Source organism: Bolinopsis microptera, chromosome 2 (assembly GCF_026151205.1).
Source record: "Bolinopsis microptera isolate Bmic1 chromosome 2, MBARI_Bmic_1.0, whole genome shotgun sequence".
Taxonomy (NCBI): Eukaryota; Metazoa; Ctenophora; class Tentaculata; order Lobata; family Bolinopsidae; genus Bolinopsis; species Bolinopsis microptera.
The window spans coordinates 5,381,247-5,407,414 of NC_087073.1; the positions used below are offsets into that span (position 1 = coordinate 5,381,247).

The 26,168-nt window shown below is 38.2% G+C and overlaps 2 protein-coding genes across 3 annotated transcripts in view; one reads left to right on the plus strand and one right to left on the minus strand.

Moving 5' to 3' along the window:
- LOC134811656 (tyrosine-protein kinase JAK2-like) overlaps positions 1-19,147 on the plus strand; it is a 56,208-nt gene extending 37,061 nt beyond the window's left edge. For both annotated transcript variants that reach the window (XM_063818679.1, XM_063818678.1), the window contains exon 17: positions 18,555-19,147. In XM_063818679.1, the coding sequence (XP_063674749.1) occupies positions 18,555-18,749 (195 nt within the window). In that variant the 3' untranslated portion in view covers positions 18,750-19,147. The remainder of the gene's footprint in view (positions 1-18,554) is intronic.
- LOC134811960 (G-protein coupled receptor 83-like) lies at positions 4,399-6,433 on the minus strand. The gene is made up of 2 exons (XM_063819128.1): positions 5,724-6,433; positions 4,399-4,707 (listed from the first exon to the last, which is right to left on the minus strand). The coding sequence occupies exons 1-2, from the start codon at positions 6,431-6,433 to the stop codon at positions 4,413-4,415; spliced, it is 1,005 nt and encodes a 334-aa protein (XP_063675198.1). The 3' UTR covers positions 4,399-4,412.
- Positions 19,148-26,168: the final 7,021 nt, after the last annotated feature.

Genomic DNA, 26,168 nt, shown 5'->3' on the forward strand with positions numbered 1-26,168 from the left:
AATAAATTCAAATCTTATGATATTGTTATTATCTTAACAGTTACTATTGTAGCTCAAGATTTTAAATTTGTATTCCTTGTATTCCTTGTATTCCTTGTATTCCTTGTATTCCTTTGTATCACATCACTTCGTGTAATAGATGTGTGGAAGCAAATAAAGATGTGATCTGAATAAGGTGATCCGAGCGTAGCAAGGTTATCCGATCTTATTTGGTGTGATCGGATGTAGAGGCGTAAGATCAGATCAGGTCATCAGCAATAGGATTAACTTAGCAAGCTTGTTAATGAATAAGAAGAGAATAAATAGATAATTAAGTTATACAAATCATTTTCCCTCTCTTTTAACCACAACAACTGCAACGACAATGAAAACCTTCACTAAATTGATGAGCCTACCTCTTTATCTACCAGTTCAAAGAAGCACCAGCAGTCCACCTCACTCAACCAACCCCTTCACCAGCAACCTTCATCCCTCAACCAACTCATTCACCAACAGCCTACCTAACGCAACCAACCCCTTCACCAGCAACCTACCTCGCTCAACCAACCCTTTCACCCGCAACCTTCATCCCTCAACGAACAAATACAGCTAATGATGTCAAAAATTTATATCAATATATTGGGGGATTATTAAAACCAAAATAGTTGCCCAATAAAATAATTTCTGCCTTCTCTTGGAGGTACGTGTGCTAATTGTACATAATTCTGAATGCAACTTTAAGACTCTGTTGGACGAAAATATAGACTCTTTGCCACCATTTTCTTACCATTCTGAGCGCTTTAAGGAAAATTTTCATTTTTGTTCATTTTCGTTCATTCCATGAACCTGGGTAATGTTATTTGACTTTTGATGGCTCTTAGACCTAGTTTTTACCTATATCCATCTTAGAAAACCGAATTGAGGCTTCCCAGCACTTAAATACAGCCAATACTTCGATGTGCCCATGTTCCAAAAATCTGGATTCTCAGGAGGATTATTGTGCCAAAATTGGAACATTTTGGAACATTGGTAACATCGGTTCTAGACATGCAGTGATTCCCAAACTTGGTTTGAGTGGTCCTAGGACTAATATAAACACTTTCCGACCAATTTTAAACCGTTCTGAGCATTTTTAGGACAATATACATTTTTGTTCATTTTCGTTCATTCCATGAACCCGGGTAATGTTATTTGAGTTTTGATGGCTCTTAGGCCTAGTTTTTACCTATATCCATCTTAGAAAACCAAATTGAGGCTTCCCAGCACTTAAATACAGCCAATACTTCGATGTGCCCATGTTCCAAAAATCTGGATTCTCAGGACGATTATTGTGCCAAAATTGGAACATTGGTAACATCGGTTCTAGACATGCAGTGATTCCAAAACTTGCTTTGAGTGGTCCTAGGACTAATATAAACACTTTCCGACCAATTTTAAACCGTTCTGAGCATTTTTAGGATAATATTCATTTTTGTTCATTTTCGTTCATTCCATGAACCTGGGTAATGTTATTTGAGTTTTGATGGCTCTTAGGCCTAGTTTTTACCTATATCCATCTTAGAAAAACGAATTGAGGCTTCCCAGCACCTAAATACAGCCAATACTTCGATGTGCCCATGTTCCAAAAAATCTGGATTCTCAGGAGGATTATTGTGCCAAAATTGGAACATTTTGGAACATTGGTAACATCGGTTCTAAACATGCAGTGATTCCCAAACTTTGTTTGAGTGGTCCTAGGACTAATATAAACACTTTCCGACCAATTTTAAACCGTCCTGAGCATTTTTAGGACAATATTCATTTTTGTTCATTTTCGTTCATTCCATGAACCTGGGTAATGTTATTTGAGTTTTGATGGCTCTTAGGCCTAGTTTTTACCTATATCCATCTTAGAAAACCGAATTGAGGCTTCCCAGCACTTCAATACAGCCAATACTTCGATGTCCCCATGTTCCCAAAATGGTTACAAAAATCAAAATTGGAACCACCTTCACATCGGTTCTAGACATGCAGTGATTCCCAAACTTGGTTTGAGTGGTCCTAGGACCAATGTAAACACTTTCCGACCCATTTTAAACCATTCTGAGCACTTTGAGAAGAATGTTCATTTTTGTTCATTTCTGGTCATTCCATGGGTAATTTTATACGACTTTTGATGGCTCCTAGTCCTAGCTTACGGCTATATCCATCTTAGAAAACCGAAGTGAGCCTTCCCAGCACTCAAATACGGCCAATACTGCGATGTGCCCATGTTCCAAATTTATGGATTCATCTACTGAGCCGAGAATACATCCCCTGAGAAGGTCTACTTTATATGATGAATGTAACGCGCGGCGCATCTTTCTATGAATACTTTGGCGCGCTCACCAAATCAAAACATGCGCGCGCGCTGCATGCATATAATATAATATAATTAATATATGTTATATATATTTATTATATATTATATAATATATTATTATATTAGCGACAAGTAGGCAAGAGATACGGCATTGGTGGACGTGAGGAGAGTAAGGACTCCTCAAACTACATTGAGTACATACCGAGCTGTATTCCATCACAATACGACACAATTGACAATACTTGCATATAAGTTAATAAGGGTCCTAATGGGGTATAAATCAAGAGGCTTGCATATAATGAACATATTGACACGGGTGCAGAGTTGAGTCTGTACGGAACCTAGTAGTTTCAGATCCTTGTTTAACTTGCCGTACAGCAAGGTCATCCACTACTTTAGCCCGGCGAGGCACATAACTCCCTCTACAACTCATATATGAGACGCTTGACAGGTGATTTCCGCAACGACGCAGTGAAACTTTGCTGAAATAGCGCTATTATTCTAACATACATTTTTCCTCGCTTCTGACGTTGTTTAGAAGGAATCTAAAGCCTACATCAAAATTATAAAAATGCTATCTTATATGCACATCCTTTTTTTCAGACCTTGATAAAGATGGCGAGTTTTCAACTCCATTTGCGAACTGTTACAACTGTTTCATGCGAAGTGTCCCTTTTTTGTCACTTTTCAGTGTTTTCAGCCGTTGCCAGCGAGATTTCGTCGAGTTTAAAATATAATATAGATACTATATAATCTGGATTCTGAAACGAAATCCAGCATACTGAACAAATTCAAACAGCTCGGTAAAGAATACGGTATTAGATGAATATTCAGAATATTATTGCAAATATTAATACTGACAAAATTCTTGTACCGATTTGGGGTCACAGTTAAACAAATATTTAACTGTGTCTTCGGCAGAACAGCAGCAGCTGCAAAACAAAGAAATTACTAGTCCAATTCTGTTCTTATATTTCCTAGAATATGATAAAATACAATTTTATCATAATATAAAGAATTCCGAGAAAAATTTTGAATAACTTTATAAAGTACCGTGACAGTAGGATGTTTAATATTTTTAATTGCTGAGAAATTTCACCATATGAGTAGGATTATTTTAATCTTTTTCTTGCTTAGTTTTAAAAATAATACCATCATGAAATACCATATTTTGTTTATCATATTAGAAACCGGGGTCCATCCCAGTGCATATTTGGCGCACTTACCGTCTTAGCTGAACCGTCTTCAATCGTAAACGAGATATCAACGTTCTTCACCCAATATGACGGAGCCACAACTTTATCCGTCATCATTATACTGACCCAGCTGATAACCACACGGTGGTCCTTGTGGTGTCCGGAAGCTGCTGCCATTCTTAACGGGAAAGCTCTGGGCGAAGGAGACGCTAACAAAACATGGGTATGAAGTTGAGAGTGGTGAACTCTGTGTTAGTGTCGAGTGGGCTTGCTGTGGCGTCCTACTATTTGACGATCTACCAGGTTCCGTTATTCTTATCTGATAACGATGTCAAGAGTATATTTATGGCCACTTCTGGATTATCTGTCTTGCTATAATAATATCTATACCTCTTCAAATCAAGGTATATTTTCATTGGACTATGAGCCTGCTACCTTATTTAGCTCTCAATCGTCATGTGGAGTATCTCCATACCTGACCTGAGTTGTCTCATCCAGTTTGATTGTGTTGGTAACCGCTGCACTGAAGCTTAGTACGGTGAACATTGAAACAGAGAGAAAGAAAGAAAGAATAGATTGCGATGAAAACGGTGAAGGGGAACCATGGAACCCCTCCTCCCCGAGATTCAACGAGATGGGACCTTTCTGATGGAATAAGATACTATATTGCCGGGTTGGCGGATCGAATCCCGAACGGTAACCCTCGACTTCTATGTATCCTTCCAATTAGATACTGTTTTTCTTGTCAACAATATTATCTATCATAAGGTTATAGTTTTCTAAATTAAACGCGATTTTTTTAATGAGTTCATGAATCACGTCCATGTTTAAAGATTATGACAAATAGCATTAATTATGATACTCTTGAAATGTTAAGATAATCCCTTTCATTAAGTTCAAATTTCTTCCACCACAGTCGAATTCCTCTGAAGTGTATTGGTTGGAAGCCTGACTGCAGTAACAACTGACTCCCTTACGCTGTGCATGCTAATAGTAGACATGCGAGTAGAGAACTCCTGCTCCCGCGTAACCGCCTGCTTGCCCAGAGCCCACAACACTTTGTTATCCACGTAGGTCTTGAAGCTGGTGATGTTGAAGTAGAATATGATAGGGTTGGAGAAGGGTGATATAAAGGTTGATACTGCCGCTACTGTGTACAGTCTGACGTTATCATCTGTCATTGGCTGTTCCCTGCGGGAAATGACTGTGTTGGGAAACAATAGCTATAGTAAATCCAATACCCTGTTAGGTATACAGTATCAGATAAATCATGCAGCTGATCACTATCTATAACATGTAGCTGATCACTATCTATAACATGTAACCGATCACTATCTATAACATGTAACTGATCACTATCTATAACATGTAGCTGATCACTATCTATAACATGTAGCTGATCACTATCTATAACATGTAGCTGATCACTATCTATAACATGTAGCTGATCACTATCTATAACATGTAGCTGATCACTATCTATAACATGTAACTGATCACTATCTATAACATGTAGCTGATCACTATCTATAACATGTAACTGATCACTATCTATAACATGTAGCTGATCACTATCTATAACATGTAGCTGATCACTATCTATAACATGTAGCTGATCACTATCTATAACATGTAGCTGATCACTATCTATAACATGTAGCTGATCACTATCTATAACATGTAACTGATCACTATCTATAACATGTAGCTGATCACTATCTATAACATGTAACTGATCACTATCTATAACATGTAGCTGATCACTATCTATAACATGTAGCTGATCACTATCTATAACATGTAGCTGATCACTATCTATAACATGTAGCTGATCACTATCTATAACATCACTTCGAGATGGCAGGGCCTACTCTCATGCTGTCTATAGGTGATGATTAATTCTGAAAAACTAAAAACTAAAAAGACAGCATGAGAGTAGGCCCTGCCATCTCGAAGTGATGATAATAATTAAAATGTTTCGCAGATTGGCAATTGATCGGTGTAGTTGGTGTTGTACACACTGCACTGATAATGATATCACGTTGAACGTGTAATGTAAATATAGTGTGGATATATGCGAATATATATTCTAAATAACTGCAAAACTATATATAACATGTAGCTGATCACTATCAGTACTATACTACTAGTTAACAACCCTTAAAACTAACCTTACAACTGCGAATATAACAACGCTTAAAACTAACCTTACAACTGCGAATATAATAAAGGGAAGGTAGGAGAGGAGGTAAGCGATGGAGACAGCCAGAAGAGCAAACACCCCATGTCTTGTTAGAGTCCTAACCCTTCTTATGAGCAGCATTAACCAGATCGCTGTCGCTAGGATCACACCAAGTGGTACTAAGAGGTTGCTGTAGAAAGTAACTTGCTCGAACGGGCCCGGGGGTTTGAACCTGTAGTCCAAAATGCACGCGAAGACGAGCGGGCTGAATACAATGTCTCGCTTGGCTATCACCTCCCGAACGATGATCAAGATGATGACGCAAACCCACAGTGTGACCGATATGACAGCGCCACACTTCTTCGTTCTCAGTCTGGCACGAAGTGGAAATGACAGTACTGTCAGCTTGCTGATGTTGAGACTGGCTATCAGGTAGGTACTCATGAAGCCCAGGACATACAGCACGTAGGTGGTCACCACACACAGCCCATTCCCGTAGATCCACTCCTGTTCCACTGTAGATCCCACCGTAGGCAGGATGATGAAGACGGTGAAACCAATGCTCGCTATAGCTAGGTTCTGGATCAGGACAACTGAGACCTTGTCTAGTTTAAGAGCGTTAGAGACTAGCGAGCAGAGGAGGAGGGTGAGGTTACCAAGAAGGGAGAAGATGCCAGTCACCAGGCACCACGCTATCAGACAGTATCTACCGTAGTCTGGGACGCTGTAGTACATTTCAGCTATATGTGGTTACGGAGAGTTAAGTTTCAGTGTTTTCTATAAATAATTGTTGGGGGGGGGGGGCATATTAAAATGTAGGTTTTTTTCATATTTTGACCCGGGGATATACTTTAATATACTTTGATATGGTTGCACTAATTGATAGCATATTATTTTGCACAGATCCGTGTCAGGTTGCATAAACAAGAAACATATGGTTACATAGAAATATACACGATTTTCAAATTCAATATAGAATTATATTAACTGGGCGGCGCTTGGCATGTCACTTCGCCATATCTGCGTGCTTATATAAACAGTAGAGACTGGGCCGTCCCCAGGTTGTATGGAATATGATAAAATACGCCATCACGGATCGGGAAATTGAGCGGCCGTCCACAAAAGAAAAGCGGCCGCATTTCTTGTTATTCAAAAATTCGATTCTTTAAAGAGTGTGTGGCCTCCAACAATCGAATTTAAATATTTTTGCGTCAGAATCCTCGAATGAGTAAAACTACAATATGGGATAATATACAAAGTTACAAGTCTCAAAATAGCAATGTTGCAAGCCGGCAAACTTAATCTATGGTGTGAGGATATGTTTTAAAACAAATCCCCCTCTAGAGTGAGGAGTGGTATTAATTAAAAATAGCAAGAAATTAGGGAGTCTGGACAGTGCACTAACACCTACTATAAGTATGGGCTCAATAATTCATTATACAATTTACTCAGGTCCTAGACAGCCCATCTGTTTGGAGATTGCTCATTTAGTACTGCATACTTCAAAGTTGGTATTATGGTTATAAGCAGTGAGGCGTGGCCACTCATCATTATAATCTATTGGGTATCGTGGGTATTTGTACTGTTCAAATATTATAGTTAATGGTGAAACTGAGGTCGTCTAGTTCTAGTTTTTTTTTCGACACCATGTTGAATCGTGATCAATCGATGGAACTTATTTATTTCCATTCACGATTGACACGGATTCGAACCCAAGATCGTTTGTATCCGATAGTCCTCAATCTATGGTATCGTTGATAATGGCCACATCGTTCATAATTCTTACCATGCAGTTGGTTTCTCCAAAATCGGGCAAAAACCGTCCATATTTTCATATGTCTATTTTAAATTACAAAAATAGCACTCAGACTTGTGAATCATGTTATTAGCATTCTGATGAAATGCAGAGGGATAAAAATCCTGAGATTCACCCTGGAATTAAGTCTATATTTGTCTGTTGGAGTTATTCTATCTTTTACTATCCTGCCCTCTTTGGCAGACAAGGTATTCTCGTGTGGGGGCAGATTTCTTGAATGAATTTGTTCTCTGGTTTGAGAAATGATCTTAGTTTACGAGATCTTAGCAAATGTGATGAGCTAAATGAAATTAGGGATAAAGCTGCGTGCAATAAATGTTAACGACAAACTGGTCCAAAAAATCTAAATTAAGGAACAGTAACTATTCGAAAGAATTCAATTTTTTTCTTCTAATATATATAGGGTTCTAGGCCCTGATAGTACTGCCATATTTCACAGACTCACTACAAAGAGTAATGACCTTTAGTTTAATCATTTTCCAATTACCTCACATGTATATTCTACTGTTACTAGAATTTACATGCGACCTAATTTGAAAATGATTAAACTAAAGGTCATTACTCTTTCAAGTGCCCCTGTGAAATATGGTAAGACTTAGCGAACAATGTTATCATATCAGCAGAACATATAACACTGTTGGGTGTAGAGCCATTGAACTTTGTTTTAATTCATTATTCAATAAAACGCTGGAGGCCCTTTCAGCGGGAGGTCCTTTCAGAAAGTCTTAACATTTGGACTGGGTAAGCATTTAAGATTAAGTAATGACATAATTATTTAATTTTGACATGATGAAGCGACATCACTCCAACAAGTTCACAAACAAAACTAAAAGCACTAGATTAAAATGGGATGACGGTTACATAATATATACTTAAAATTCTAATAATTTACAATAAAATGTCACAAATATGTAAGAAAAAACTAAAGCAATCTCTACTATAATTCAAAGAATTCTTTCTGTTGTCTGTCTGTCTGTCTGTACGACCGCCCACGTGCAAATCAGACGAGAAATAGGAAGTTGCGTAGTTACCGTAGTAACGGTGTTAAAAGTGCACTTGCACGTGCAAGGATTTGAGAGGGGCATTTTGATCGTTTTTTGTTATTACGTGGTGTTCAGTGCGAGCTATATTTTAATTGGCTGTATCTTCGGTTGTGATGGATATTTGTTGATGCTATAAAAAAATGACTACCAAAGAATACTATTACTATTAGCTTCCTCCCTGTGACCACGGGCTTTCTTTTTAAGTATAATATTATAAAGTTATAGTAGCAACTAAAGCAAATATAAATAAAGGTGACGGCTTTGTACTTGTAGTTACAATCTTGAAGTAATGGCATTAAAAGATTGAAACTAGGTTGCAAGAGCAGAAAACTATTCGAATGGCTACACATCTCAGGTCAAGGAAACAATAAAATAACTTTATGTCATGGGACATGGGGTCTACTATAATACTACTATAGTACCGTTTTTATAGCGATGGATCAACAAAATGTTAAGGAGTTATGTATTGGGTATTATTGATATATTAATATATATACATTAAATGAATCAGTAGTCATATATATATATATTAAATCAGTAGTCATATGTATATTAATCGACTATTATTTAGTAGTTTTGGTGTCCTAACTAACGACCAGGCGGCATAAATACAGTGTACAGTTTACTAATATTTGTAGATCAGGTGTTACAGAATGAAGAAAGGACAGTTGCGCTCTTTCTCGCCTAATCTGGATCAACCTAGATGATGAATCCAAACCGATTAAAAAACTGCTATATATATAATATATATATATATATCAATGCAGCCTAGCGGGCGGAAATTTATATCGCCCGCGCGTGCCATATATTATATGTCCTCGAGGGCGCCAGCCCGAGGACGACATATCCTCGTATAGCTCGGAGGGCCCGAGTGCTATACGAAATTCCGCCCGCGAGGCGATTATGATATGTATTATATCCCCAAGCGGTCGTTTATCACGAAGCTTCAGTTTCCAAAAATCACAGCAAATTAAAGTAAAAGATTTCAGAGAATTTACGAGAAAATCATGTTGCTTTTGGTTTAAGATTCAGAACAGGGCAAAATTACTGACTATAGAACATAAATATAATAGAGTAACCCACGAAAAACCGGACACTATCAAACAATGTTTGAGCTCATTGTTTCATGTATATTTTTTAATGTAAACGATCAAAATATAGGCACTTGCTGCATGAGTGTGAGTTTGTCAACTGTAAGCATCTACGAGTAGTTTTAAAGTTACCAGGAGAGTTTGAAACGGAGAAAACGTGAGAGTAGAACGTAAAACTCGCAAAAACATCATTTTACTGGCGGTGTCAAAATTGCTCTAACCAGAGCCCTCTCGCTTGCAGTAGCGCGCGACCGCCGAAGGTCACGCGTACGCGTATACACATGGCTATGTGAAGTGTCAAAACAGGGCAAGTTTCTATTCGGTACACAATATATTTACAAGTACAAACCCGGCCTAAATATTTAACCCAGAGAGCTCGAGATCACAGTCTGATCATGGACATTGAATATGAGAGTTAAAGATCAAATTCATAACATAAATTTTAATGGCAGTTTCACTTTCAAAACAAAAAACAGGGAACACAATAGAATTACACGTAAAATTTCGGCCTAAAATTTCAAGGTTTATCAACTGAAACAGTGAGCAATTTATATAGAAATGGTAAACACAAAACAATTAGAGAATAGACTAAGAGAATAGACAAACTTCAAGTCGCCATGAATTTTGTAACCATAGTAACAGTATGTCACGTGTTCAATATGAGCCCATCATGCGCCCGTGTGCCGACTGCGTGATATAGGGGATCGGTGGTGAGCTCAAAGCTGATAGTGATACATTCCTTTGTATTACTATATTGCTGTGGGAATTATTAATATTGAAGTGAAGTGTGGATCAATAATACATCAGCCCTACCGGGCACAAAATTAAAATGAAACTCTTATGATCCTGTCTCCGGGCTATATCGCTACTGGTCAAATTTCATGCGGGCTATATCAGCGGGCTGTAACAGCGGGCTGAGAAATATCAGGCCTTTTAACTAGCGGGCTGCGCGGGCCCGCTGGCGCAAATATAGTAATCAATAATAAACACATAAAATCTCTAAACCGTGTCCAAAGCACTTGGCTACTTTGATCAAGTAGCTAAGTACTGAGTCGCTCTGGTTGAAATGCTTAAAGATCTGGTACAAAACATTTGAGGTCTTTGCGGGAGTCATGCTACGGGACGAGTGGGATGAATGATACTGTAGGAATCTGAATACAGAAAATGCTCATTGGTTACGTTTTCCTCGTCCCCCTTTCTAAGATCATTTCTCCTTCAAAGAAAATATTTTTGCGGAGGTAGGCTCTGGAAAAATACAAGTCTAAGCTTCAGAGTATCTATCAGAATATACTCTACAAAGTTCCTCACTGTACGACAATGATACACTTCACTAGGACACTAGGTAGTAGGTACAGTCTTCACTCTTCTGATAAGTGCTTTAAATAGTAACAATTATGTGTTTTATCTAACATATGACCAACAATTATGCAGTAATAGTTGTCGTAGTAGCAAACATTTAGCGATAATTATCGCACAAGTGGGAATAATTGATCTCTTCCCCTCTTTAGTTGAACTATCAAATGTCGCTGATCATAGTATATATAAAATAGCGACAAACCGTCCAACCCTAAAGTGGTGTCAAGATAAAATAATATTTATTTATTTTGTGATTTTGACATCACTTGAGGGTCCAAATTTCTTATTCCTTGGCCAATTTTTTATTTCTTTATACTGGTCAAAAGGCAATGGTATATCTTTCACGGGGGACTCTAGAGCGGGGGACTCTAGAGCGGGGGACTCTAGAGCGGACTTGGTCGGAAGTAGGACCCTAGAGCGGACTTGTTCGGAAGTAAGACCCTAGAGCGGAGTCAAATAGCCAGGGTAAGACTCTAGAGCGGAACTCCCTTACCGGTCGCGGTCCCATACTATGAGGACTCTAGAGCGGTATCCACACTTCGCAGTCTACAAAGTTCGCAGGGTGGATGTGAGGTTTAGGGGTATCAAAAACGGAATCTCCAAGGGTGTAGAGGCGACCAGGACACTTTTGCTTCCTTTGGACGCATCGCCAACATTGACGGCCGTCTTGGGTAGGTTTTCCGTCCTTTTCGTAGCGGAAAAATTGCAGAACAAGGTTAATGCTGCCGGCTGTTCGTCCCCGGATGAAGAGTGAAGATGGGCTTCTCAGGAGGAGTTGAGGAATGGCTGTTACTCTGCATATTGTAGATAGTTGTAAAGAGGAGGAGGAATCGAATGTGATGTACTAAAACTAAATTCTCCGTGCCATATATACTACACTATCGAAATCACTAACAAGAAACGTTATGCGATGGGATCTGATCTGGATCATACCCTGTCACCAGACTGAACATGAGATACCCTTAGTATGTGCTAAAGTGTCACGCGATCAGGTCCTCATTTCTAAATGATCTGCTTGAGTGCACGTACTTGGTCGGTATTTCGCTTAGCGAAATCACATCGATACGACCAGTTCATAATTATACCTCTTTATCAAAGAATTTTTTTGCATTTTAGAGTAGCATGAGGATATTTCAGTCAAATGGAAGAAGTTTATACCGAACAATTGTCTAACGTATCTAAAAATTACAATGATATGATAGATAATATAAATAAATCGATATTGGACAATTTTCTGCTTCAACAACTCCATGACTTATTCTAATGTCACGACTGTAATAATCAATCACGAGTTGTATCTAATCTGATTTCAATCTATCGACCAAGTCCGCTCTACAGTCCGCTCTCAAATTTCTATAGATATAACCGCTCTAAAATCTGCATGTGGGTACCGCTCTAGAGTCCTGCTCCCGGTAAAATATAGCTTTACAGTCATCCTCAATAAATGTATTTAATCGTAGCTGTGAAAATAGTTTAAAACTATATATATATTATATATTATATATTATATAGATGTTATACAGATGGGGGCGATATTTTGAACGATTCTATTTTATATTCATTTATTGCTGTACTCTGTAAAATTTGAAAAGTATTTAATATATATATTTATATAGACGATATATATATCGTCTCGCTTTATATATTTCGCTATACTGTAGAGCTCAATATGAAGGCAAAGAGATTAAAAATACAGCAAACCCTAAACTAACGGCCCTCTCTAACAAGCGGAGAGATTAAATAGGTAGCAAGGTCCCTTTATAGATTCCGATGAGAAAACTTGTGGATCTGCAACTTGTCCACCTCTCTAGTAGTTATAGACAGAATATTAACGGTATTAACGGTGGTAATTTGCAAGACAAATATTAATCAGTCTGTAGAGTTTTTATAGACATAAAAACGTCGGGAGATCCATGGTAACGTGGTGGCTAAGTGAATTCCTGGACTATCAGTTTTAGGCAGTGGTTGGTGAAGGAATAAAATCATCCTTCCAACTGTTGATGGGTGGGGTCCTACTGGAGTCTCACAATTCACAAGGCTTAAAGAGCCCCACTCTAGGTGCACAACTTTAGAATTCTATGGTCGCAGGAGAATAACGGCCCTCATTTCCATGCGAATAACCATACAAAATCAATCGAAAAGTTAAACTTATATACGCGATTATTTTAATGTCGTTGACATAAACATGATTGAGCACTACTAAAGATGAGCGAATAATCATACTATCATTTCTACAACTACTTCGTCACAATTCTGGGACATTTAGTTAATATATGTACGTGGTGGGTATTAACGAGATATTTTTCAGGGTGAATATGAACCTGTCCGTCCACAAAATATTGACATTTAAGTTTAGGCCGTTAAACGTAAGGGAAAAAATAATCGATCAGTTTTTTGCGATTATTTAAATTACGTTCGCAATTAAATGTCATATAATATTCGTTGCCTTTGGCGTGATTGTTTGTCATTTGCAGACAATCAAATAAATACTTAGCCTTAGGCAACGGTATGCTGTCTTCGCTATACACTATATTATATGTAATTTAGGTTGGTTCAAAAAAACCAAAATTTCTCAAATTTTGCTGAGTATAAGCTCAAACTTTGATCCCATGGCTAAAACACCCCCAAAAAAATTTTTTTGGTCCAACTCGTCTGGGATGGGACTGCACATGCCACGCCCTAATTTTGTGAGGTGCTTATACAGGTAAAATTCTTAAAATTGCTGTTTTTGACCTTTAAACGTCTAGATAGGGTCCCGAAAGCAATGGAGTGTAATATAAATGTGATAAAAAGGTTAACTTTAGTCAAGGTCTCATGTCTCTATGACCTTAGCATCAACATGTCTCTGCGCCTCCATTTTAAGGCGCGGTCGCGTCTCAACCATTGCTCAGTAAAGGTCGTAGAGACATGAGACTTCAACTAAAGTTAACCTTTTCCTACCATTTATATTAGAGTAGCACAGATTCAGAGCTCTAAACACATTCCTTTATCCTTAAAACGACGATCATATGAATTTTGCCTGTAAAAGTTGATATCTTGATGTCAATTAACATCGTAAGCTTTTGAAATTAAGATTAATTAAATGAGTCATAATTCTTCACACAATATTTACACACAATATGAAAATATAAATACAGGAAGTCTTTCTTGGATTCGACATTGAACTTTTCTCGGTCCCTGCACTGGAAAGTGGAACTGATCCTTTAGGTTTAAAGAAGTCAGCAGGTTCTGATTTAGGTACCCTGGTTTTCGGATCGCCATGTCTTCACAAGCAAGCTGTCTAATCTTCGTTGCCAAAAAGAATTTGTTGCCAGAGGAATATTTTCGTCAAACTAGGATTTAAATGAGGTCCTTATAATTTCTTTATGACCCGTCAGCTATAGGATAAGCATTGATGAGGTCCAATAATTCCTTCATAGCTCGTCACTGACAGGATCATTATCAACGATATCCAATGATTCCTTCATAGCTCGTCACCGGTCACTGACAGGGTCACCGATCACTATTAATAAGGTCTGATGATTTCTTCGTGACTAACGAGGTACAGTAATCTCTTACTGATACGTCAAGCCAAGTTAAGTAAATAACTATAAATATCCAAACATTAGCTAACAAAATAGCATCTGGTTCTAATTCCTTTACCAAGTTATCAGTAATGGATCTAAATGAATCTTTTCTGTAAACTGATCTTCTTAAAGCTGAAGGACTGATTCCCTCTCCAGTCCCCAAGATGGAGAATATTTGTTAAATTATTGTAGGATTCATGAAGAGGGGAAATTCTCCACGGTATGCTTGCGTTCTTCTGTAGGATGATGCCATAGCTGCCATATTCCCAATACTCGAACAGCTCGTTCTCGACAGTGACAACAGCAGTATACAAATTCACAAACTGCTCATTCATAAACATAAGGCTCCGGAATGCGACTTCATTTTAAGAGAGCTTGGAAGAGGGCAAATTCCCCCAGTAATGTTTGTTTTCACTAGCAAATAGATCTTAAGGCTGAGCGTGAGTTTGAGACGAATTTAGCTTTCATTTTAGACTTCACGTCTCCCGAAATAAAACTGCGAACAAAGTGAAACAAGGAACTAAGTAAACTGTAAAACCAAATTTTCGTCACGCATTGGACTTTATCAAGGTTACACTGAAAAGGGGAGGTTTGATCTCTGAACCAGAGAGTGTGGTAATTACCACACTCTCTGGTTCAGAGATCAAACCTCCCCTTTTCAGTGTAACCTTGATAAAGTCCAATGCGTGACGAAAATTTGGTTTTACAGTTTACTTAGTTCCTTGTTTCACTTTGTTCGCAGTTTTATTTCGGGAGACGTGAAGTCTAAAATGAAAGCTAAATTTGTTTTCACTAGCAAATTTTGCAACACAATGCAACCAACGAAGTTGTTCTTACCTCTGACAGTTCCAGGGTGTGGAGACGTGGAATCCAAGGAAGATTTTCTGTATTTTTTCATATTGCGTGTAATATAAATATTGTGTGTTAAGTATTATGATTCATTAAATTAATTTTAATTTCAAAAGCTTACGATGTTAATTGACATCAAGATATCAACTTTTACAGGCAAAATTCATATGACTGTCGTTTTAAGGATGAAAGAATGTGTTTAGAGCTCTGAATCTGTGCTACTCTAATATAAATGGTAGGAAAAGGTTTACTTTAGTTGAAGTCTCATGTCTCTACGACATTTACTGAGCAATGGATGAGACGCGACCGCGCCTTAAAATGGAGGCGCAGAGACATGTTGATGCTAAGGTCGTAGAGACATGAGACCTTGACTAAAGTTAACCTTTTTATCACATTTATATTACACTCCATTGCTTTCGGGACCCTGTCTAGACGTTTTAAGGTCAAAAACGGCAATTTTAAGAATTTTACCTGTATAAGCACCTCACAAAATTAGGGCGTGGCATGTGCAGTCCCATCCCAGACGAGTTGGACCAAAAAAATTTTTTTGGTGGTGTTTTAGCCATGGGATCAACGTTTGAGCTTATACTCAGCAAAATTTGAGAAATTTTATTTTTTTTGAACCAACCTAATATGTATACTAGAAAGCCCGTGGTAACAGGGACGAAGCTAGTAGTATTCTTTGAAAGAAAGTTTTAATCGCATCAAAAAAGATCCATCCCGACCGAAGATACAGCCGATTTAAATATAAAACACTTTAAACACAAAATAATAACCACAAAACCGATCAAAATGACGTTAAAACAATCTTTGCACGTGCGCATTAAAACACCGTTGCTATGGAACGTTTTGGTTGTTACCTAAATTCCTATTTCTCATCTAATTTGCACGTGGGCGGTCGTACGTACATACAGCAGAAATAATTCTCTGAATTATAGTAGATACTAGAAAGCCCGTGGTAACAGGGACGAAGCTATTAGTATTCTTTGTAAGAAAGTTTTAATCGCATCAAAAAATATCCATCTCAACCGAAGATACAGCCGATTTAAATATAAAACACTTTAAACACAACGTAATTACCACAAAACCGATCAAAATGACGTTAAAATAATCTTTGCACGTGCATGTGTATTGTGTGCATTAAAACACCGTTGCTATGGAACCTTTTGGTTGTTACCTAAATTCCTATTTTTCATCTAATTTGCACGTGGGCGGTCGTACAGACAACAACATCAGAAATATAATTCTTTGAATTATAGTAGACTAGAAAGCCCGTGGTCACAGGGAGGAAAGTAATAGTATTTTTTTGTCAGTAAGTTTTTCTTGCATCAAAAAACATCCGTCACAACCAAAAATACAGCCGATTACAATGTAGCTCGAACTAAACACAACGTAATATCAACACAACCGATAAAAATGCCGTTCTTACAATCTTTGCACGTGCACGTGCGTGTAACAACCCTCGTTACCATGGTGACTATGCAACTTCCTATTTTTTATCTGATTTGCACGTGGGCGGTCGTACATACAGACAACATCAGAAATAATTCTTTGAATTATAATAGAGATATTATTATTATGTACTATGTAATATGTATAATGTACGTTATTCGTTATATTATATCAAAATTAGTGGGCAGCAGATTCTGATTCTTGTGATATAACTTGCTAAGATATTGTAAAGAATGTGCTCTTAAGAAGACGTGATGTACCAAACATCAAGTATAGAACGCTCAACACGTATTTAAACTGATCTGACCCCCGGGTTCTACATCAGAGATGTACGGACGCCACCGAAATAAGGTTGCAGTAGCCCCCACCGCTAGCGGGGGCAGCCGTTTCGCCACTGACATATTTTATTGGCATTGCCAAACAAACAATACATTTTAGGTATAAGTTGGGAGGTTGAAATTTTAAAGTTTACTGCAACTAAATATGCTGGCACAACATTTTAATGATAAGCTTAGACTAGCTGGCCTTTTAAATATAAATATTGGTCGTTATTAAAACCCGTTTAATAATGATAAAATAAATCTTGACCACATCTTTAATTGATGAGTTGTTGATTACTTAGAGTTAGAGTTTTTGACGTTTCTGATAAAACGTTTATTAATGAAATAGCATTTATAAATAGCGTTGAATATTTGATACCATATTGTTATTTATTATCTGTATTCAGCTCAGTAGTCTGTAGTCCGTCCTTTGCCTGCTGGCTCTACCTTGATCTTGTCTGACACGCGCGAAGCTATTGAAAAATAGTTGAGGTAGCAACGTGAGACCCGCTCTGCCATGGCTCTTTAGTTTGGGCAGGTCCGACTTACATCTATATAAGGATAACCCTTGATTACTGGTTTATCGATAGTTAGCCATAGTTAGCTGCTAATACTATTCAAGAATTGGTATTTGTTAATAAATATAATCTATATTATAATATAACCGCTGCAATATCACAATACTTGGGATATTATCAAATTCCTAGTATTGTGATCTGGCAGCGGGTAATCTTATAATAATATAACTAGGAACTGGCATTTATAATAATATAACGCTCTACCAGGGCTCTACCGGCAGCGTTATCCACTCCAACTACCAAAATAAATGTTCCTAGATGTTGTATTGATCGTGCTATCATATTTATATAGCTATACAGCTCGCGCCAGTAAGACTAAGAAAAATTCTATACATTTGTCAGTATGAAGTGTATCATCCCCCAAAAGATGTATTAACTTCTGTGTTGGCAATGGCAATTTGTGCAGATCCCATTTTCACACGTTGTAGTCACGAATATCAGTACAAAACAAAATGTCAAGTTATCAGAGAAGAAATTACACTAAAAATATATAAAAACATCTAATCCCATTAACTATAGTCAAGTTGATGAGTGCGTACTTCTACGCACCTCTCGAAACATTCTTGCATTTAATTTACGCATTTAAAACAAAATATCGTCCAAATAATGCACTTGTAAGGTCACTCATAAAAATGAATTTTGAAATGAGTGTTGAGAGTTGCTTTTCAAGTCTCCTCTTGAAAAAACTTCAGTAAAGCACTAAAAACGAATTTCCCAGTAATACAACTAGCCTTATATTTCGTGCTCCATTTCTAGTATCTCCGTATTAACAACCAAGTTTTCAGGTTCGACCAGAAGGAGACGCAGCGACTGTTATGGAAGTGTGTGAATCTATTTGTGGAGTCCTCAAGAAAGATATCTCAGCTCTATGTGTTGAAACCATTAGACCTGCCGAGATTAAAAGCGCCCTCAGTCTTTGTTTTACTGAAGTTAATGTAAGAGGAGATGTTAGTGTTTTGAAACTTTGCTTTCAAACATGACTGTTATTTTAAGTCTCTGTTTAAGACTGAAGAATACCGATAAAACTGTTTTATGTCCGACTTAGGGACTTGTTTGTGAAAATTTAATTTTACTTTCACTTTCAGTGAATTTTATTCACGTTGTGTCGAATAAATCTTAATCAATTTATGCTTTGATATGCTAATATGAGAATACATCTTATGACCTGTTGCTGTGAAAACATACGTGTTTTTTACCAAAAGCGGTACAGCTAGCTTTTCAGCATGATTTTGTCTTTCGCTCAATCCACAACCGTGCTTTTTGTACCGTAGCTTAATTAGTTAAATAACGTTTAGCACGTTAATTTTTGGATGGGATTACACTTCTTGAATCTTTAAAAATTAGCTGAGTGTTCGTTCTGAGATTCGATTTCTATAAATTCTATTTCAATCTGTGTACAAGGTCATGACTGAGTGATCAAGTTGAGAGATAAAATAACTTTTGAAACGGCATAACTGTTTCAAAAGGTCTAGATGAGTAGAGATAGGATCCCCGATTCTGTTCAACTCAACGGACCGTTGAAAGTCCTGAGAAACTAACCAAATTGTTCAGGGATCGTTCAACTTCACATTTAATGTAATCACTGAAGGGGTTTCTAAATTATTACGCTAGTGGTTATTGTAATATAGATTAAACAGATAGGACTAATTGATAGTTCACTGTTTAACAGTCTCTCCACTGCAGCTCCAGAAAGGAATCATATAAAACTAAATGAATACATCTAGGCAATTATACTGTGAACTACCTGCTCCAGAACGTTCTCATTAAATGACCTCGGCTCGTTGGATAGTGACTACCCTCTCGTAAATGGGATGGTAACAAGCTCGAGTCTTTGACCATGAAATAATTGCAACTGCACCTGTCCGAAACTAGGTTTTAGTTTTGTCCGAAACTAACAGCCATAAATAATAAATGAATCTCGCAGTTTCCATGATTAGTGATTACGGAGGGGGAGAGGTAGAAACTGTCCAAAAAGTGATTACGTAATATGTAATATGTGAACGGCCCCTAAACAGAATATAGTGAATAATTTGAACCAAAATAAGCCTAGTTGCATTTGTACATGATCAGATGCGATAATCATTATATTTTATAAGTTGTGTACTATGGTATTTGAGCTTGAATATTTCGCCTGTGATAATCTCAAGTCCATTCACTGAAAACAGGCTTAGTTAATGTTATCGACAATAAACTGTACGCGGACAGCCTGCCAGAGTCCAGAGGCAACATTTAACTTTGGTGCCACTGCCACTGCCATACTTTATCGCACCTTTGCCATCTTCCGCACATATTCGCACTACTATTAGTAGTACCACTACTCGTTCTTTTTAGGGGTCGTTCACATATTTCGTAATACCCGGGGAGAGAGGGGGTAATTCTAACACAATAACTATGTCAATGTGTATAACTGCATTGTATAACTGATTGATTATGAGGGGAGGGGGGATTAAAAATTGAGTAAGTAATAATAATATGTGAACGACCCCTTAACAACTATCAACTGTATTGAACATTTATGACCTTCCAGTTCCATAGATCATGAAATTGAGCACCAAGGGTAAGCAGTAACCTTTGCGTTCCCTGGGTTATCTGACACCCTTTGGGCTAATTAAACAGTAATCGAACGAGCTTAGCTTTGCTAAATACTGCAATCTTATTAACCAGTAAAAATGCAACTCTCCTCATTGGTTGATGGAGTTAACATCGTCACAAGAACGCTGATATAATTTTCGCTGCAGCAGATAACATTTATGACCTTCCATGGATCGTTAGATCGTGAAATTTAGCAACAAGAGTAAGCAGTAACCTTTGCGTTCCCTGGGTAATCTGACACCCTTCTAGCTTTGGGCTTATACACTATACAGTAATCGAATGAGCTCAGCTTTGTAGATCAATACTGTAATCGTATTAACCAGTAAAAAGTCCACACTCGACACTTCTCATTTCATTGGTTGATGGAGTTAAACATCGTTGCACGAACACTGATATAATTTCGGCTGCAGCAGATAACATTCATTTTACTGCTTATGTTTGGTGTTATGTTGTGTAACTTGTCCCTTAAATCGCGAATGCTTTGACCAACCCTGGGTGTTTGGTTGCTGGAGGGGCTCCAAAAAGGGAGGGGGCGCCAACAGGGGGCGCTTTTTGACCATTGTTAATGGTCTGGCCCGGCGCGCGCTACTTCGTAGCACTTACCGTCGGGCATTTCGATCATCGATGTTCGAGAAGAAAGCAGCGCGCGCTACTTCGAAGAAATTTAGTGTTTAGACGAGTAACATCATATCCGTCAAGCGCTTTTTTTGACGGATGTTACCCGTCTAAATTTCTTCGAAATATTGGCCCGATGGCAAGTGCTACGAAGTAGCGCGCGCCGGGCCAGATCATTAACAATTATGGTCAAGCGCTTTTTCAGCGGGGGGGGCGCCAACAGGCAACGTTACAACGTTAAGCCACTTAACCATGCACCTCCAGCTGTGGTATAATAGTGCAGGTATCACTTTATAGTCATTCATCTTTATCCTGCTGCAGTACTTACATATTGATATATTATGTATTTTGAATTATTTTACTTAATTTTACTTCTAGTTCTTTGCTTTTGATGATTTTAGGTCTGACTCTGAGGTTTGTCTCTTAATGCAAATTTGAAATTGCGTTTGGCATAATGTCAATGAAGTAGAAGCGAGCTTGATTCACGATGTCAATCCTTCGCAGCTCGGTGAGGCACAGTGGTGCATCTCGCCGATCTACCGAGAAGCATTATTTGATGCGCGCGCGACCCAGTAGTGCATCGCGCTACAAAAGCGAGCGTGGTAAATCACGCTAAGTCTACACCTTGTAGCGCGATGCGTTACTGGGCCGCGCCGCGCCACGCATCCAAATCCAATAATGTTGTCCATTGTTAATGGACTAGCCCGGCGCGCGCTACTCACAGCTCAGCTCCGTAGTATAGCACTTGCCTCGGTGCTCGGGCACTTGCCTCGAGAAAAAAGCGGCGCGTGCTACTTCGAATAAATTTAGACGAGTGACATCCGTCAACCAATAACAAATAATGCTTCTCGCAACCACCAACCTTCGTTGTTCGGCGAAATGCGCTACTGGGCCTCGCCGAGCAAAGAAGAATTGACATCGTCAATTAAGGGGACCTCCGGCTTTTGTGTTAATATAGTAGAGGCTCTTACGGGCAAAAAGACGTGTTTTCTGCTACGAGTTTAGAAACCTAACCGCTAATTGGACACAATAGTATGATGTCTAAGGATCGATAATATGTTAAGAAGTATAAATTTGGCCTTATTAGTCACGTGCTATACCAATGCGCGTTTTAAACTTTGACAGTCTATTACTCTAAGGCAAATAAAGTAATTATATTCATATTTTGTCAGCAATAAGATCACATTATTTTCTATTTATTGTGAAAATATGAGCTAGAACGGACATAATCTCGCTGAGTTATAGCTGTTTGAAATTTATGATGAACGCGCGGGTGCCAATTGATAACAACTAAATGCTTTTGCGCGTAGTCAGTAGTGCGCGTCGAAAATTTGGCAAAAACGCTTGCGGAGTGACAATATTCAAACTTCGATAAAGTATATGAAGTGGGTACTTCTCGGAAAGGAAAAATTTAGGCAAACACGATGTGACTATTTTTGGGTTGATTTAATACAACTGCAAAAAATTATTCAAACTTCAAGCAAAAAAGTCAACATTTTTACCACTTTTTTGGATTTTTACCCGCGTAAAAACAGAGGGATTTTTAAAATTTTTAAACCATCTTGTGCGGCTGTGTTTTAGCTATTTCCATGCAAGTTTTGCCGACATGCCAACAAAATTAACTTGTTCAAAATATCAAAAAACATGGTTTTTTGGCCTATTTTTTGCCCAAAAATCGGTTTTTTGCGATTTTACCCGCGTAAACTCAGTCCAATCATCTCGAAATCACTTTTAATCGATTCTACGGTCAAAAATACGTCTAGAAAGGTGTATCTGGGGTCCCTAGCGTATCGAGCAGACAATGCCCGTAAGAGCCTCTACTAATAATAACCGATTGAAGCTATAATTGCATTGGCGGAATTACACTTACAAACTGCAGGCTGATTGACGATATCAACCCATCAGGATCGTTGCGAGAAACATTATTTGATGCGCAGCGCGGCCCAGTAGTCACTGTCAGTATTGCATCGCGCTACAAGCGTGCCACTGTCAGGTAAAAAAGTAACGCGCACCGAGTCAATTCATTGACAAAGGCAAACGACAACTGTGCAGTGAACTGACCAAGTAGGGCGTTGCCCGGGATTAATATTTCGTAAACTGAAACTGATAGGCATAGACAATAGAAGGCTCGCGCTTCTTTCAACTTAAACGAAAATTAGACTCGCGTCGTTTATGGTGTATCATCTGTTATGCCAAACGTCGCTCGCGTTATTGTATATTGTGCATGATTAAATATGATTAAATATGATTAGATATGATCAGATATGATTAAATATGATTAAATATGATTAGGGGTCGTTTACATATTACGTAATCACTTTTTGAACAATTTTTAATCCTCCTCGGCCTCCGTAATCAGTTTTACACATAGTTATTGTGTCAAAATTACACTAGCATAATCATTTGGAAACCCCCTCCCCCTCGGCTGATTACGTAATATGTGAACGAACCATTAGATATGATTAAATATGACTATACAACTACATAACAATAAGGAAGTTTACCTGGGGAAACTTACCTGGGGACCCCAGGCTATTGTGTTCATGATGATGAACATAACAATAGAGATTCGGCAGAATGATAGGCTAGTGAGCGCCGTCCAGTAAGCCTAGTATAGGGTTAGCGTTTCTGGTTTCAGCAAGTACTTTTGTCAGGGCTTGGGTGAGGGTTAAAAACAGTCGAGATCAGAGTAGAGTGTTCAGTGATTAAAATCATCATACATATAATTGTGGCGCGATGCTCATGCATATTACTGGGCCTAGAATAGTGTCATGTCAAATTGTTTGGTCACGTAACTGGTAACACTAGAACTAGCTAAAGTATAAGCTATTATATTTATATACTTATAGTTGAACTGTTAACCATTTGAACGTAAATTTGATTGTTTGGGTCATTTCGATGTTTCGAGTCTTTATTGTCTTACAGAGTCTTAGTCTTAGATGTAACCAGAACCCTGTCATGTTAAACTTATAAAGGTCCTTATATTAACAGATGCAAGGTTTACACTTGTAGTACTATTAAGTAGACCCCCACGCATCTGTCAAGGACCTTAAAAGTGTTCATACATCTTGGTGACAGTTAAGTTTAGGTTATTTCCATGGTTTATAACCTACTACAGACCCACGCTGCACGCGACGATCGCTATGCGTCTCTACTACTAGACTATTTACGGGTATCATCCGTAAACGTTCGACTAAGAATTAAAAAATGCGAGTGAGGTGCACATTCGTCGTCATGGAGAATGACATTGATCTTGAAATAGTCCAGTACAATGTTCATCACTATCAGTAGGTTATAAGTAGGGGACGCGTACAATTATGAACTATGAAAGAAGACCGGCCGAATGAATCTAATCATGATTCAGATCTTTAATCGTGATTCAGATCTCATCATACTAAATGGTTCATAACTTCTTGTCATTTTCCCGATAAGCCAGTTAAAAATACCCGTTATGCGTCCCCATCACTTATTCCTTAGAGTTAGTCTTAAATGAGATTGCGATCTACTTCTAGCTACCATTACCATTGTATTGCAATTGGTGACGAATGGGATTCAGGATTGAACTTATATCAGAAACAAATAAGTGTAAGTGAAGTGCAGAATGCAGATAATATATAATGATATTAGCTGCCTTACAGTTACCATAATATAATGGTCTTTAAAGTTAACGGGTGATATTCGTAAAACATTTGTTCCAAATACGTATTATATTATTTGTTATTACATTTACAACTACAAGACCGTCGACGAGTCCAACTTGGCGCGCGTCCTGGTAGGTTATAAACCTACAAGTCTTTCACTCTTGGTAGGTTATAATTATAAATGGAAAGTACAAGATGGTCCGCACTCTGGGTCATTCAAATTTGATGGAAGTTTATTAATTATTTTCATTTCAATATGCACGGTTCACCTTCCTTGACACTTGAGGTCTTCAGGCCTCTCACTTCGCAGTTCGCCGAAGCTTTTATTAAAGAATCGGCGAACATGTTGTGGTTCAATGATAATTTCAAAAATAGGAAAGGCTGTTGGAACAGTGGTCATGCTCAAATAGTTTCAGCCAGAATTGAAGGTATGAAAGAGCCGAAATTCAAGGAATCACAGAAGTTCCCCCAAGGACCGAAACAAAAACTTAAATTAGGGTCGATCAGTTAATTGTAATGTCCATTCTGGTTCGGCCAGAATTGGAGTAACTAAAAATATTTGTCTAACTGGCTCAAAATTCGAGGTTTCACTTGACATCTAGGGTAATTTTGTCTTTCAGTTTATCTAAAATTTTTATATAGAATCAAGTTCTGAGAGCCGGTCGTTAGACTTAGCAAGCCACATAGTCATAACTGACTTGTTATTCAGGAAAAACATGATTAACCATATATAACCCAAACTGAGTCATCAATTAGTTTTACAACCTGGATTTCAAATGGTAATCGTACTGTAGTGCGACAAGTACTCTAGTGCAAAGTCCGACAAAAACACCCTCTTTCGCACTACGTCTACAGTACTATACGTGTCGCACTACGATCCAGGTAGCGTACTCTAGTGCGACACAATATCCTGTCTTATTTCCAAGTTCAGGTCAGATCCTCTTTCGCACTAGAGTGCCCTTCTTGTTACCTGGGGACTCCAGGCTATTATGTTCATAAACATAAAGATTCGGCGGAATGACAGGCTGAGCGCCGCCCAGTAACCTTCTTGTGGACCCGATTCGTCGGGTCTTTTCAAGTCACTTATTTCGAAGTGATCTTGTGGACCCGATTCGTCGGTTCACGTCATGTATTTCGAAGTGATCCACTGATCATAATTCCTTCGGGTCAGTTCAAGCCACGTATGCAGTATGTGATCCACCGAGTCACTCGTAAGCAGCATATCTTACTATATATAAAGCGAGACGATATATATGTATGTATATATCCGTGCCATTTTACTGACACCACGGCATCAACTTTAACGCAACTTTCCGCAAAAACCGTAAAAGATATACAACTGAAACTTTTTTGACTGGGTCAAATGCTTTAATGGCCTTCAAATCAGCATGAAAAAATAAAAAATTGGCCAAGGAATAATAATTTTAGTGCCCAAAATTTGGACTCCCAAGTGGTGTCAAAAACGCGAATTAAATAGGTAATAATCATTTTAGTCTCTCGAGTCTTGACACCACTTAGGGTTAGACGGGTTCTCTGATCGGGATAACAAGT

What these genes read in the sequence shown, in the direction of transcription:
- LOC134811960 (XM_063819128.1), bottom strand. Translation starts at nt 6,433, where the DNA reads ATGTACTACAGCGTCCCAGACTACGGTAGATACTGTCTGATAGCGTGG. An exon ending in ATTATATTCGCAGTTGTAAG is followed by an intron (nt 4,708 to 5,723) that starts GTTAGTTTTAAG and finishes CATTTCCCGCAG; the next exon opens with GGAACAGCCAATGACAGATG.